General features: G+C 47.6%; 1 protein-coding gene across 1 annotated transcript in view; it reads left to right on the top strand.

The window, feature by feature from the left end:
• The window catches only part of LOC148424178 (neural-cadherin), a 142304-nt gene that overhangs the window by 65057 nt on the left and 62054 nt on the right, over window positions 1–15193 (top strand). Inside the window, exons 8-13 of the mRNA XM_088412613.1 lie at window positions 4689–4861; window positions 6411–6579; window positions 7092–7262; window positions 7686–7858; window positions 9742–9909; window positions 13379–13628. Coding sequence (XP_088268739.1) covers window positions 4689–4861; window positions 6411–6579; window positions 7092–7262; window positions 7686–7858; window positions 9742–9909; window positions 13379–13628 — 1104 coding nt within the window. The remainder of the gene's footprint in view (window positions 1–4688; window positions 4862–6410; window positions 6580–7091; window positions 7263–7685; window positions 7859–9741; window positions 9910–13378; window positions 13629–15193) is intronic.

The following is a 15193-nucleotide window of genomic DNA, read 5'->3' as shown; positions in this document are numbered from 1 at the left end:
GACCCGCTTTTATTTTATTTGCAAAACAACGGTTTGCAATTTTCGACATGTCTTAGTCTCCTTTTCGCGGGGCTTGCCGCACAACGGACTTCTCGGGCGGCGGTAATGAGGAAGCGGCGACGTTGTAATGAAGGCGTCCGAGAGGGGGAGGCGGCCGGCGGAACGTTCTCTCCTTTTAATTGACCGTCGGCGAGACGCGCGCTCGGAATAGCCGAGAAGAGGACGCCTTAGAAGACGGAGACGGCGGCGGAGGGGTCAAAGTTGAAATGGAAATAGACGGCATGCAGATTTCTCCAGTGCGCGCGCCGAGCAAGGGTCACGCCTTCCACAATCTACCGGCTTAATAGATTTCCTCTTACGCGCCGGCAATCTGCCGGTCTTATTATTGATTTATGGCGTGAATGTTTGACTCGGCGTTTCAAAGGCGGCCGCCTCCTTCGCGTCCTCATCCGCATACGCTAACGTTGACGATCTCGCTTTGCGCTCCCGCCGGGCTTCGCCTTATTTGCCCCAACGGATGCTCCGCGGACGCTTCGTTCGGTGCGCTGCCAGGAGAAAAAACAAAACTGTTAGAACCTTCTTTTCCATCATGTTTTGATCATCGGGAGTGTCCCTGAGCTCGCCACTTCAGAAAGATAAATAAACATGCCCACTCGCAAAAAAAAAAAAAAATGGACACGTTTTAGGGGAAAATGGCTTAAATAATATATGAACAATAAATGAATATAAAAATATTGTAAATAAATGCATAGAATAGCAAATAATATATCACTGTAAATACTATGATGAAAATACAAAAGAATTGTAAATAAAGAAATAAAATCCAAAAATTTGCAAATGTAAATGCAATAAAATAATTAAAATATATATATATATATATATATATATATATATATATATATATATATATATATATATATATATACACACACACACACACAAGTGAAAGACATGTAAAAAAGTAATGATTCAATGTAAATATAACAATGATGAAAATAAAATAAAGTGTGCATGATACGTAAATATCGTACAAAAATTATAAATAAATATACAGTAATAGAATAAAATTAATTGTAAACAAAGTAGTCCCCTGGGTTACACAAAGAATACAACATAATAACATGTAAAAATATTAAAATTCAAATTTGAATTTAGTTTGAAACTGTAACCTGTGAAAAAAAATGTCTTTTTAATGAATATATAGCAGCATATTTTCTTATGAATATAGCGCAGCTTTCTTTGAATAAAAGCAACATGAAAAGCTCGGCAAGTTTTAAGATGTCATTTATGGAACTCCTTTGGTCTTTTCGTGGTTGCGTATTCTTTTTTCATTTAACACTTAAAAGACAGCATAAATCAAACTCGGAGCTGCCATCAAAAACAAAACAACAAAAAAAAAAAAACGTTTCAATCCAAGAATACATGAATGAAAAGAAGAAGGAGCAGGGGAAAAAAAAAACGTCCCCTAAAGGGAGAATTAGAAACGTTTTCAACAACTGGGCTGGTATTTAATCTGGTTCCTCGCGGGATCGGTCGCAGCCGAGCTGGCAATCATGAAAAAGTAATCGCCCGCCGACCCTTTTATTTTTCCGATTGATCAGCAAACAATGGCTTGTTTGAACCCAAGACGGGATGTTTTTTGGTCGGCGCCCTCATTAGCTTCCTTCAAAGAAAAAGAAAAAAAAATTCAAATCCGTCGACATCATCTAGTTGTAATTCCACCATTTACCACTAGGGGAGACAAATCAATTCCGAATTGCAGCTACCGTGCCTCCTATTTAATCCTGCAAACAATAAAAATGTGGAAAACTGAGCCTGAAGTTGAGCTTTTTTGTTACCTCGGAGATGGATGAAAAAAAAATGACCGTAGGTTGTTGAAAGGGGTGCACGGCTAAGAAATCACCATCATTCTACTGCACAGCCCTGAAAAAAATGCTCGTGTTGGTGTCATGCATTCCATTCCGTTAAAGTTTCACTATGAAAAAAAATGGTGCACCCCCTTCCCCCTACAAAGATAATAAAAATGGAAAGAATCCATACATTGATTTCATAATCCAAGAAACGTAAAGGGCGGTGAAATAAAAACAGGATAGTAGAGTTGAGACAGATCTGTTTTAAAGGAAATAATTCCAAGCTGGGGGTGCGCAATGGAAATTTACCAGATGCGCACTATAGAGAGTGCGCCATCTCGATTGCACTATTGCAGGAGATGCTTAAATCATAGCTTGAGTAAATCAATCTTCGACATGTGCTTTAAAAAGGGGGTGCGCCGACTCTGTGGGCGGTCAGTAAAAGGTGAGAAAGTGATGAGATGGCAAATCCAGCATTTTATATATTTCATTTTGTTGTGCGGGGAAAAAAGGGGTGTGCCAACTCCGGATGCCAGTTTGGAGCCAGTTTATCAGCGTACTAAATAGACATTTGGATGTAACCCGGTGACAAAAACCGCCAGACTCACTCGCCTCACCAACCCTGCGTGCGCTCGCGCGTTTTCAAAACGCTCACGACAACCCACAATCGCCCACGCCTACACACACACACACACATTGTCTCTCTCGCCCATTCGACCTTCTTGCTCTGTATTTCCCTCTCTCGCTCTCGCTCTCACTCATTGTTTGGTCTCCCTCTCTCTCACGCCTCACTCACTATCTTCAGTGTCACTCCCTCCATCGTCCCCCATCTCCCTCTCACCCCTTCTCTATTTTTCTCCCTCACTCCTATCCCTCCTTACCTCCCACCCTTTCTCCCTATCTCTCTCTGCTTCACTCTTCCTACTTCTCTCTTGTCTCACTCTCTCACTGGTCCGCGCTCTCACCGTCTCCCTTTCCCCATCCCTCCTTACCTCTCTCCTATTCTCCCGTGTCCTTCTTTCTTTCTTTCTTCTTTCTCTCTCTTTCTCTCCCTCCCTCACTCTTCCTTCTTATCTCTCTTTCGCATCACCAGCTACTTCTCCTCTCTCACTCCCTTTTCCTCTCTCATCCCAGCACCCTCTCTCTTTTTCCCCTCACTCCCCCTTTCCTCTCTTCCACACCCCCCTTTTCTCCCCCTCCCCTTTTCCCTCCTCCCTGCCCCTCACTACAGATTTTCTTCCCTCCCTCATCACCCCTCCCCTGTGTCCCTCGCCCCCCCCCCCCCCCCCCCCCCCCCGATTCTGGCCCTTGTCTCGACTCTGGACTTTGATCAAGACCAGTCGCCGCCACTCTGCCCACCGCGACCACTTCCGCGATCAGTCGGAAAGAAGTGAAACGACAAAGTTTTCATTGTACTCCAAATCAGCGGAATTTCTCCATTTTCTTCCCCTCTAATATATGCAGTCTCGTCTGGGTTGTGACCTCCACGAGTCTTGCTGCTATCGAGTCTCGATAATGTGTTGATTTCTCCCGATGCGGTCCTGACTACAAAGCTCTCTCTCTCAAACACGCGCGCGCGCGCGCACGCACACCTCCCCGGCGATGCCGCGCCGCTCCCAGCAAATCCCAAATCCTCCATCTTGGTGCATGATTTCAATTCCCATCTCTCCTCCCAAACAACGAGCAAACGAACACATGACAGCGATAGCACCTGGCCCGGCCCGTGAAGATAAGGAGAATGTAATAAGCGCCGTTAACACTTCAAGCCCACACACGCGCGCACACACACGCGCGCACGCGCGCGCGACATAAACAGAGCAGCCAGGCCAGGAGATGAATACAAAGCACGCGCACAGAGACAAAGCCGAGTGGGATGCAGATGAGTCGCCCACGCCAGTCACGTGACAGGGAAGGGGGGGGGGGGGGGGGGGGGGGGGCGCAAAGCACAGTCCCGATCGGGCCGTCGCGGCTCGTGGGCGTCGCCTAGCAACCGCGAAGTAACTAACTCGAGTTGCACAGGAATGCAAATAGGACCGTCGCAATCGAATATCTATTTTATAAATCGATTATTCGAAGGATTATTCCGTCGCTCAATCAAGTAATCGGAGAGCGTTTATTTTGCATGAAATTGCTTATTATAAAATTCTCCAATTTTCTCCTTCATTAATCTGCAAAAGTGTTTAAAAACAGCTAAAGGACGATTAGCCTATTTTTCGGATTATACAATGCTTTGTCATGATTTGAGCCCTGCGGCTTAACGGCCAGTGCGGCAATGCATAGGTTCACTAAAATAATCAACAAAAGAAGTATTGATCAAAGTAGCGATTTGGAGTTATTGAACGCTGCGGTATTCTGTCGGTGTTATGTGAAATATCCATCCATTTTCTGAGACCCGTGTTGGGGCCAAACATGCGGACGTGTTCAATCTGTTGAAGCTAGGATGTTGCTGTAAGCAGGCAATTTTTTTTAAAAAGTTGTATTTTTACTATATGTAATTATTACTATTTCTTTTTATTTTTCATTTATCGTTTTAATGATTAAAAAAAAATCCATATTTTACATGATGAAAATTCTTTCCGGCAAGGAAAGAGTTAAGTGACGGGTGAAAACAGGGAAAAAATAATAACTTTGTTAGATTTATGAACGTTAATTGTAGGTTGTTTTATTTTGGGTTTTTATCACTAGAATAGAACACAATAGAACGGAAAGGCTAGTCTTTTTGTCCGGCTTTTTCGAGCCCTCTGTCGCCGACCGGAGGACGAGTTTGAATCTCGGGAACCGTCGCCGTTTCTGTCAATCTTCTGTGATCGGGTCCTGTTTTTTGTTTTTCCGGCCCAGGCTTGATCCGTCTGCGCTCCAGCCCTCCGCCTCACCTGCAGGGCGTGGAGTACGTCCTCAACGTGACGGCGACGGACGACAACGCCTCGGGCGGCCCTCGGGCGCTGTCGTCCACGGCCCAGGTGGTGGTCGGCGTGGACGACGTCAACAACAACAAGCCGGTTTTCCAGAAGGTGACCGGCCCGTACATTTCCAATCGGCTGAGAAACGGGTTCTGGGGAAACGTAAGACCCGAGAGCCTCCGCTCGCGAACAACACCTCCATTTGCCTCTCCGTCTCCGTCTCCGTCTCCGCGACGGCGCCGCGATCCGCTTCCGTCCCGCACGAGTCCCGCTTTTTCCTCCTCCTCCGGCCTCCCCGGAGGAGCGATCGGCCGCTCTGACCCTCCGGTCCCTTCGGAGCTCTGACCGAGACGGGGGACCTCCCGCTCCAAACATTTTCTGGCATTCGGCTCCGTCCGAGTTTCATGCAGTCAAATAGCGCAACCCCCCCAAATGCAGGACGCGCCTAGCATGGGAGCGACTCTGACTTTAGGGTCATATTCCGCTATTATCGATGTTACTTTCAAGCTGGAGCGTTCGGTTAAAAAGTGGCCGGCGCGCGTCCTCCCCGCGATCCGGCACGGATACGCAGACAATTCGGGGGCACCGTCGACCTTTGACAAAATCGAGGCCTTGTAGGCGTGCCTCGCAGCGCGGAAAATACTTTTTTAAAGCCCGACGGCTCGGCTAAACTTCGGGACCTTAACGTTTTCGTTCGTCTGGCCCCCGGGCCGTAGTTTGGATTCCGTCGGAATTCACCCATCAAATTGTTTCCCCGGTGAAATGAGCAGCCCGACTCGCTGTCAACACGCAGAGAAATGACTCCAAAGCGTGACAATGAAGAAGATGCGATGAGAATACACGCTCCGACGCAAACCCACGCAAGCCGGCTTGCTTCGGGATGCCGTAGTCAGAAAATCCGATTAATAGCGGCGGAATTCTGCACTTCCACCTCAATGGAGCCGTTAAGAAGCGGCGTGAAATTGCTCTGGAACTCGCCATAAATCAAGCCTCGCCGCCGCCGCCGCCGCCGCCGCAAAGACATGACAATTAGCGGTGAAAATAGAATCAAGTACTTTTCTAAGCGAGCTTCATTAATTCACACAATTTGGCCGGGAAAAGCGGGAACAGCTTGTGGGGGCGCAAACATCTTGGCGCCGACAAACGCTACCTTATGTATAATAGATCGGTTTCGAAAGTAAGTGAGCGCCGCAAATGCCGCGAGGAGTCGGGAACGGAGAAATAGAAATTAGCCCGCGAGCGGCGAGGAAACGGGAGCCGCCTCGAGGCGCGGGGCTACGAGTCCGAGTCCGGGTTCGGCTCCAAAGTCAAGCTGGGTCCGCGGGGTTATCGGTTCGAAAACCCGAAATGAAAATCGATCGTTGTAAAATTTGCAAAACGTTCATTTGGAACTTCGAGAAGTTTCACCTTAACTTCTTAGAGATGTAAAGATTTGAAAGCCACTTTCAACTTTTGAAATCCTAAGCGAAATGAAATATCTAGCGGACCCGGACTGAGCCGGACTCCTTTTTTTGAGCGCGGCTTTGGGACTGAGTGAGCTAGGTAGCCGAAATTTCACCCGGACGGTGACGACACGTCACACGTTTCAGCATGGCGTGAGCACTCAGTTACCAAAGTCAATCAAACGCCGTTGCTGCGGCGCCCCGACTCCGCCCCTCAGTGCCAACAGTACCGGGAGAAGACCAGGGTTCTGGAGAACCAGCCGGCCGGGACCTTCGTGCTGCAGGTGGAGGCCGCCGACGCCGACGAGGGTTCCAACGGCAAGGTCACGTACGGCTTCATGCACAAAGACTCCACCGTGCCCGCCTTCAGCATCCACCCCGACACAGGTGCCCGCTCCCGCGCCTTTGCCGTCCCTCCTTTCGCACCTCGTCGCAGGAGGTCCGAACGCGACGTCTGGAGGAAACGCCGTCGTTAGTCGAAGCGCTTTTTCGAAACCCGGCCCAGTATCTTTGGTCAGAATAGTTGTGTTGGGAATTCAAATGACAAGCACTGAATTTTTTGACCACGAAATACAAATTTCAGATGAAAATTCAGTGGGAATCCATGGCGACCAGGCCGCCGGGAGAAATCAGACCGAAGCGGTCGATGAACTTGAGTTTCCTTTGTCACGGGTCATTCCATCGATTGTTTTGCCCCGGTTTCTTCAATTTGACGCCGGAAGTGGATTCCCCAGCCGGAGGTTCAGTACGCGCGATGAAAAAGTTTGATAGCTCGAGAAAATGAAAACAGGGTTTTCGTCCCGGCGGCGGCGGCGCGCATCATAACGGATTCCCCTCCCTCCCGGTGTCAGAAGGTCCCCGGACGACGTCGGCCCATCCGTGTCATGTTTTGCCCTTAGGGAAGATCGTCACGGCCAGGAAGTTCGACCGCGAACGCCAACGGGAGTACGCGGTGACGGTGACGGCCACCGACCGGGCCGACGACCCGCTGATCGGCATCTGCCAGCTCAACATTCTCATCGTGGACCAGAACGATAACAGCCCCAAGTTTGAGAACATCCGTTACGAATGTGCGTGGGAAAACCAAATTGCTTTGAGCGTCAATGATACCGACCCCGTTTCAAATATCAAAGTCTTAATAGAGAAATGCAGCTTTAAAGGGACGTGAAAAAAATCCCCATCAAACTGGTAAAAATGTCCAAATATTTGGACTTTAAACAAGTTATGCACAAGCCATGAAAAGTTCACCCTAAAACTAATCTCGAATCAGTTGTCGTTATTTTTTTCCTAAATATTTTCCACGGGATTTTTTTTTTAAATCAATGTTTGTCGCTTGATCAAAATTGAAGCGGCCCCGAATAATTGGAAAAAAAAAAAGGGAGAGAGAGATAGAGATTTTATTTTTTGGGCCATACCGTAGTTCCGGCGATTGAAACCACTGGCGTAATTCCAATTATACTTTCTGTTATGTTTTCATATCTTACGTTCGATAGACTTCCTTCGGGAGGACACCATGATCGGGACCAGTTTTTTGCGCGTGGCGGCCCACGACGATGACTTCGGAACCAACGCCGCCATCACGTACTCCATGTCCGGCGAGCAGCCCGAGTACCTGAGGGTCAACCCGCTGACCGGCTGGGTGTACGTCAACCAGCCCATCTCGCAGGTGTGCACCTGCGCTGTGCTATGGAAGAATGAATGATTGAGAGATAATAATCATTATTATTATTATAATAGATACAGCTAGCTAGCTGGCAAGCTCGAGCTAGCCTGAGATAGATAGATAGATAGATAGATAGATAGATAGATAGATAGATAGATAGATAGATAGATAGATAGATAGAATTCAACGTCAATTGAATATTCATATGTATTTTCTTGTATCTTGTAGCGCTTGCTAGCTAGCAAGCTAGAGCTAGTTAGCTAGCTAACGAGATGGATAAACACATCGAAAGACAGGCATACGCACAACAAATATATACATTAAAGATACGAACACAAGAAAATATGAAGAGATTAGGATTAATATGATATCATTTATTCTTTTTGCTGTAGTTGGCATTGTTTGCGAGGTGTCGGCGCGTCTTGCCAAAATGCAAACAGAAAATACCAGAGTTTGAACAGAAAATGAAGGTCGCGCCTTAAACACAGGCGCGTCTTATGTTTTGGGGGATTACGGCAAGTCCTTCCTTTTCTGGATAAAAAGAAACCAAATAGCAAAGGCGCGCTTTGAATCAGACAATATTTTTTGGTCACAAACGTCTGAGCCGTTCATTTGCTGTATATTTGTATTGGGATCGTTTCCTTTCTCAGTTACAGTAGGTAGATATCCCAAAATAGATGTTTTTCTTCCAGTATATGAAAGCGGCGTATGGTGGTAGAATGGTCATTTCGCAAATACCCGCGACGGTATCGCGTGTAAGGAAAATATTTTCTCAGCCGGTAAAAGTATCGTGTCCCAAGTGCATTTGTTCCAGTGGGAAGCCGTTGGGACTTTTATCAGCGTCTCCATCTCGCCGACGTGCAATTTCTTGGATTGCCGGCTCTTGTTCCGAGAGATCGCGCCGGGCATTAATCGCGCGCGGCCCGGGGAAATATCGGCGTTTCATTTCAGCCCAGAAAGGACTCCGGTGATGACACAATCAGACGTCTCCCCGCCCGCCGCCTTTTCTTCCGCGCAATCAGGGAGAAAGCGCGGGCCGCCCCTCCGGGCGCGGAAATTTGACGAGCGCCGTCCGCCGACCCTCGCGCGTGTCCTTCCGTTCGGATGAAGACGTCGCCGCTTTTCTCTGGAGGGTTTTTCAAGTGCTGCCATTAGCTTGATTAGCCCCGCGCGTTAGCCGATAATACACGACGCTAATACGTTAAAAAAAAAAAAACCTTCTGAAAGCTGGACATGCATGCCTCTCATTTTTATGGCTCGACGCTCACAAAATTCGGCATCGAGTAGATCGGATTCAAGAAAAATCCCCCAAAATTACAATTTTATGCCATAGTCAGTGAAGGGACTTTCATTCATATACTGTACTGTATTTTTGCTACTATGAGGTACACTTAAAAGCTTTCAATTTTCTTAAAAGCTGACCGCGTGCCTTCAAATCCGGTGCGCCCTTATACAGCCCATAAACCGCAAGTTTTCATTTTTGGGGGACGAAAAAAATCAAATCATTTACCCTACGTGTAAATTACACAAGATTATCGAAAAGTACGTACAGTCAAAATGTTCAATTGGGGTGATTTGTGGATTTTCAGGAGATAAAATGAAAAAAAAGCCATTTGGAGATGAGTGGTTTTAGCTGGATGGCAGTGCTTCAAGAAATTGGGAATGAAAACACAATAGCCGACTTGAAAATGCGCATCTTTTTTTAAAATATATTTGTGGACGTCCATCTTAGGAATAGCTAAAGGCACCAAACGCTTTTTGAGCGCCATTTTGCAAATGAGCCTCCTTTCGTAGGATTTACCGACTCGCTCACATTTTGGAACATTCAAACTCCCGAATCCGTTTTTGCACCTTTTGTGGTTCGTGTCTTTTTGCCGTCGCTTCAGAGGACTTACATCAGCCGGGAGATCGTGGCAACGGACGGCGGCAACCGGAGCAGCTCGGTGGAACTGGCCGTCACTATCACCAACGTGAAAAATCAGCCGCCGCAGTGGGAGAAGGAAAGCTACGCCGTGGTCGTACCCGAGAACACCGTGCGGGACACGCCCATCGTGGTACGCCCAAAGCGTGTGGGGAATATGTCAATGTCTTTATACGTTATGCGTACGCTATCTACATACATACAGTATGTAGACGCGCTCCTCATCTCCCTCAGTTGTCATAAACCTGTTTTCCGCGGAAACTTGGTCAAAAAGGTTCTTGGCGCGTCAAAGGTTGCCGACTGCTCCAAACCCAGAAATAGAGAGAATTTGCAGGATTTTGCCACTCGGAGGAGACCACGGGATGAAGCTTTTGCCGCTCGCCAGCCCCTCCGGGCCCTTTTGACGTCTCTCAAGACTTGACTTTCATGAAAATATCTCTCCACAATAGACATAGATGAGCATAGTCATCGTAGTTCCCTAGATCTGAGAGCTATTTTCTGAAATATATGTTCAACCACTGAGTGCCATATGCATAATTTGGCATTTGTATTAAAATGTATGAAGCAGGTCATGAATTATTCGCGCGAAGAAAAAAAAAAGGAATCGGCCCCAGACGCCACTTACTCCGATTGAGACGAAATTGGGCGGACGTGTTTATCAGAACGAGACACAAAAAGAAGTTTGAAAGCCCCGCGGCCCAAACCCAACAGGATCCAGCCATTTCCATGTTCGTCAAACGCCGGAGCGCAATTTGGTCAAATTCCAGGGCCCGCTCGTACTTTGAGCGAGCGGAGCTCGGAAAGTCACCAAATGAGCCCCGCGTTGACGCAGGTACACCGGGCAGATGGGTGAGCGCAAATTGCCCAGCGTTTTTCCATGGCGATTAGATCGTGAACGTGTAGCTAATAGCTTCATTGGCGCGCGATGCTTTGTTGCGTGCTTGTTTTTTTTTGCTTTGTTGCTCGTTATCCTGAAAGCAAAATCGCCCTCCTGACGGAGGGCCTTCGCTTCGGCAAAAACTCACCGGATCTTCTTTGACGCGTCCGCAATAGAGCGCCGGAATGAAACGTTTTCACCTTTGATCCGAAAAATCTGGATTATTGTCACGGATATCGTTTAAGAGCGCTTCTCAACAAATGAAAATCTTTTCCATTCCATTGCCGTCCGCCGAAGCGGAGTGGGCGTTTGGCTCGGGTCCCGCCATAGCGACGCCTAGCGTAAATTAGCTGCTAGCTAGTAGCGATCGGGTTGCTCCTTAAAGGCTAGCGTGATAGATGTGAACGACACTTTGATGCTTGACGACGCTTTGACAGCCCGGTGCGCTTGCCGTTCCTACTGATCACTTTTCAACAAACCATGCTGTCTCTGCAAATTTCTTTCCTGGACCAAAATTTATCGCGAGAGCACAGTTTGAATTCGAGGGGGAAAAATGATAATCATGAAAGATTTTTTTTTTGAAAGCCCGTCATTTACAATGTGTCGTAAGTGTTTAGAGGTGTTTTTCACCAAGCGCCAAAATATACTTCTATTAATTTGATTCTATACTTAGTTAATTTATACTTAGTTCAATACTTAGTTAATTTTCCCCGAAAATTCTTCTTCTGAAGACATCGTATGACTTGTATTTGGGTAATTACTATCCAGCAAAGACTGACCTGTTTAACACGGAAGCAAATAAAAACACACCCAAAAATAAATAAATATTTTTATCTCGGTGCAGATGTTCGCTAATCGCCATCTTTCATTATTCATCCGCGCTCCCGTTTATGCCTGTTCGACTCATGGCGAGTCTTTTCCCAGCGTCTCTCCAAAGCAATTAAGTCCATTAAAGCCGTTGATTGATATTTGCGCTGCGAGGATGGAAACAAAGCGGCCGCCGAGGGTCCTTCACGTTGAGCCGATGGGATCCTCCAAAATGGTAGCACGCCGCAAACTCTTCGTGTCTCCGATGCGCAAAGTGGACTATTTCTAGCTATATATATATATATATATATATATATATATATATATATATATATATATATATATATTACAAGCAGCTACTTTTTTGCCACACTTTGAATCCCGTAGCTTTTAATGTGACACTTTATGATTTTTTTACTGCGAGAATCTAGTTCCTCGATAGGTTTTTTGATGTTTTTGCACAGTCTCGTCACGTCCGATCAATGAAATAAAGTGAACATGCTCACCGGTGAAAGTGTCGGCGCCCACCCTTTTGCCGAATATTCGTCAGACATTTGCGGGAACGAAGAAATGCGTCGGCAAACATATATTCGGAGCAAATATAAGCAATATCAAAATCTTGGATTGAGTTGAATGAGCATCGGAAATAAGCGGCATAAATACAGCCGTCTCTGTAGCGCGATCCGCGTCCCACTGTTATCCGTCTTTGCGTTCGACTGCGGCACGTCGCGTTGGATAGATCGCGGCTATAGCGGCGTGTGGAATTTGGAGAAAGTCTTTTGAGAAAAATGGTGAGCCAGTGTGGCTTAACCGGAGTCATGACTGAGATTTACGCCTTTTGGATTTACGGTCGGGTCATCCGCGTTTGACCTGTGAGATTTTTTTCCAGTCGAGCCAACCGGGACGGGCGGAAACGCCGGCCCGGTTCGGGCCCGACGGCAATGTTGCTAATGCCTCCGCCGTAGACGCCTTTAATCGCCGGCCGGCGTCTCATTACGGCGGCTTCCACGCTCGGGGGCTTGACCGGATTCGGCGAGGTCGCCGCCGCCCTGTCCGAGATGGCGTTTTTGAGCTTAATTGGGAGCGTACGGCGTGCGGTTTGCATGGCTCCGGCCTTAATTAGCGAAGCCAGGACGAGGCGGGAGCGGCGGGGACGCCTCGCCGGCTCGGGGCGGGTCGGAGCCTCGCCCGAGATTTACGGCCTTAATATTTGACTTTACGTTATTGCGCGCCGTAAAACACAGGGGGGCTGATCGCTTTCCGCTAAGTAGAAGAGCAGAATGTGCCCCGAGGCCTCTGGAGGCAGGAATAGATTAAAAGATTTAATCTGGACCAGGACATACAATTTAAAGCTAACGTGACAGAGATTGCTTATTCTCGGGCGGGCCTCTGTGCGTATGGAAGACCGCGGCGGAGGCGGAATCCTTAAATTGCATTTGAATCTTGCTCGGATGCAAAACCCGACGGGAGGCGAGAAGGCTCACGTTTTGCAGCATCCACTGAAGTCTTTCAAAGGGTCGTAACGCTGTCAAATATAAATATATATTTACTTTCCGCCCTAAAACGTTCAGCGGCATCAGCCCTACCCATGCGTATTTATGTTTCTTTGGTGGCAAAATAACTACCGCACACTGTATATTTGTATATTTATGAAATTGAAATTGGAATATTTATTTTGTCATCATTAGAGTAGGATGACTTTTGAAGACTTGCGTGATGGGAGTCCAGGCTAAGCCAGTCATCAAAGTCACGGAAATGCTTGCAAATGTCATAAGTTGCCCCCCTGGCGCCACCCGGTGGCTTTGGGGTCTCAACACTAATTCGCCAGTTGCCGTTGAAAGGGCGAATGCAAAAAATCTTTTCCCCCAGGTGTTGCTGTTCTCCTTGCAATATGCAATCGCGCAATCTCTCCAAACAGACCATCAAAGCCACCTCCCCACTGGGGGACCCCCGGGTGACGTACAATCTGGAGGACGGCATGGTCCCGGAGACCAACATGCCCGTCCGCTTCTACTTGACGCCGAACCGGGAAGACGGCTCGGCCTCCATCCTCGTGGCGGAGCCTCTGGACTACGAGACCACGCGCAACTTCATGCTGAGGGTCCGAGCCCAGAACGTCGCCGCCGTCCCGCTGGCTGCCTTTACCGCCGTCTTGGTCAACGTCACAGGTCGGTAACTGGATTGCGCCGCTCCCACCGTGTGACGGGCAGGATCCGCGTCCCGGGTCTTGAAATCGACACCTTTGTGCTGATCCTAGACTAGACCCTATTTTTAATTAAGCTTTTCCAGAACGCCTTATGTCCCACTAACGGTAACTTAAACATTAGGTTAATTTTTTTATCCGACACCAATCGAGATGATCGATCCGTCGGCCGGATAAGTCGAGTTTTGGCGTCCAGATATGCATTTTTATATTGGCCGTATTCTTTCTTCCAATAATTACCGTAGTTGGACTAGCTAGAGGTCGGGCATCAGTTAGCTGTTAGCAGCCAGCGCCTGTTGCAGCTAACGGCGGCTCGTGTTAGCTGAGTTCGTAAAGGCATTATTTTCAATAAAAGAATCGAGCAGACTGAACCGAGGTCTGAGTCTTGTTCCATACACATGCAGAAATATTCCTAAAACCCGAGAGGATCATGTAAAAATGACCATATCTCCAGCTGGTCTCTCTTTAGAGCGCGCCGTTTAAAGAACAGGGAAAAGTATTCCATCTGACTTATTTAAATGCGGTCACACAATCATGAAGTTGATGAAACTATATTTATGCTAACCTTGCTTCTTAATTTTTGCACTCCGGACTACCGTGCAAGCTTATTCCCCCCAATTCAAATATTTCGGGCAAGACCTTAGCAGTCACTTTAGCCCGTGTCTACCGTCGAACCTGGCAACCGTTTTCCTTTTTAACCTGAGGCCGAGCTGAAAGTTCAAGCTTGCCGTAGTCGCTTTGTAACGCGCGGCCCTGCGGAAACATCTCTTCCATTGACGCAGCTTCAATGCGGTACCGGCGGCACGATGTCATAGCTTAGTCTGCTATCGATTGAGCTGATTGGTGTCGTGAACCTCATATTGACACCCAGATGAATGAAAAATATATGAGGACCCACACAGACAAGGAGAGGTCCTCGTCAAACACGCGGGCTGCGCTCGGTGTATGTTCCGAAGGAGGCGAGGATATGAAATGGAAATGTGACTGGTGCCAACGGGCAAGCGGTCTGTAGCGTGACAAACGGCTGTCCACATTCGCACCGTATTTCGGCGTTGAATTTTTCTTCGCGTACAGTATGTGACCGTACCCCCTAAGCTTGAACCTTAACCTTAATCTTTAGCGCTAACTCCGGAGTCAGCAGACATCCCAGTTTAGACGAGGCAGTCCTGCTTTTGAGCCTCGCGTCCCGAGCCTTGACAGATTTCACGCGCTCCAAATAACTTGTCCTTATTTTACGGAGGTCGCGCCCCGACGTCACTTTTTCGAGTCCGGTCAGCGTGCCGATTGTTTAAGCCGTGCGTCCGTCCCTCAAAAAGAAATTTGAGCCGTTTGCTTTCACGTGAACGTTTGCGTCACATGGGAAGTAACGCTACTCCCTTCCGTGTCTGAGAATCACGGGCAACGTCGCCAGACCGAAGCGAGCTGAGTGGTTCTGGCGGCGCCTTTCAGTGTACAACTTGAGCTTTACAAATAAGGCTTTGCTAACAAAAAAAAAAAGAAAAGGATACTTATGCGGAGAATCGAGGGAAC

Source organism: Hippichthys cyanospilos, chromosome 4, assembly GCF_059441005.1.
Source record: "Hippichthys cyanospilos isolate Australia breed blue-spotted pipefish chromosome 4, RoL_Hcya_1.0, whole genome shotgun sequence".
In the NCBI taxonomy this organism is placed as follows: domain Eukaryota; kingdom Metazoa; phylum Chordata; class Actinopteri; order Syngnathiformes; family Syngnathidae; genus Hippichthys; species Hippichthys cyanospilos.
Note: the sequence above shows the minus strand (reverse complement) of the source record. Positions and strands in the feature narration are given on the sequence as shown.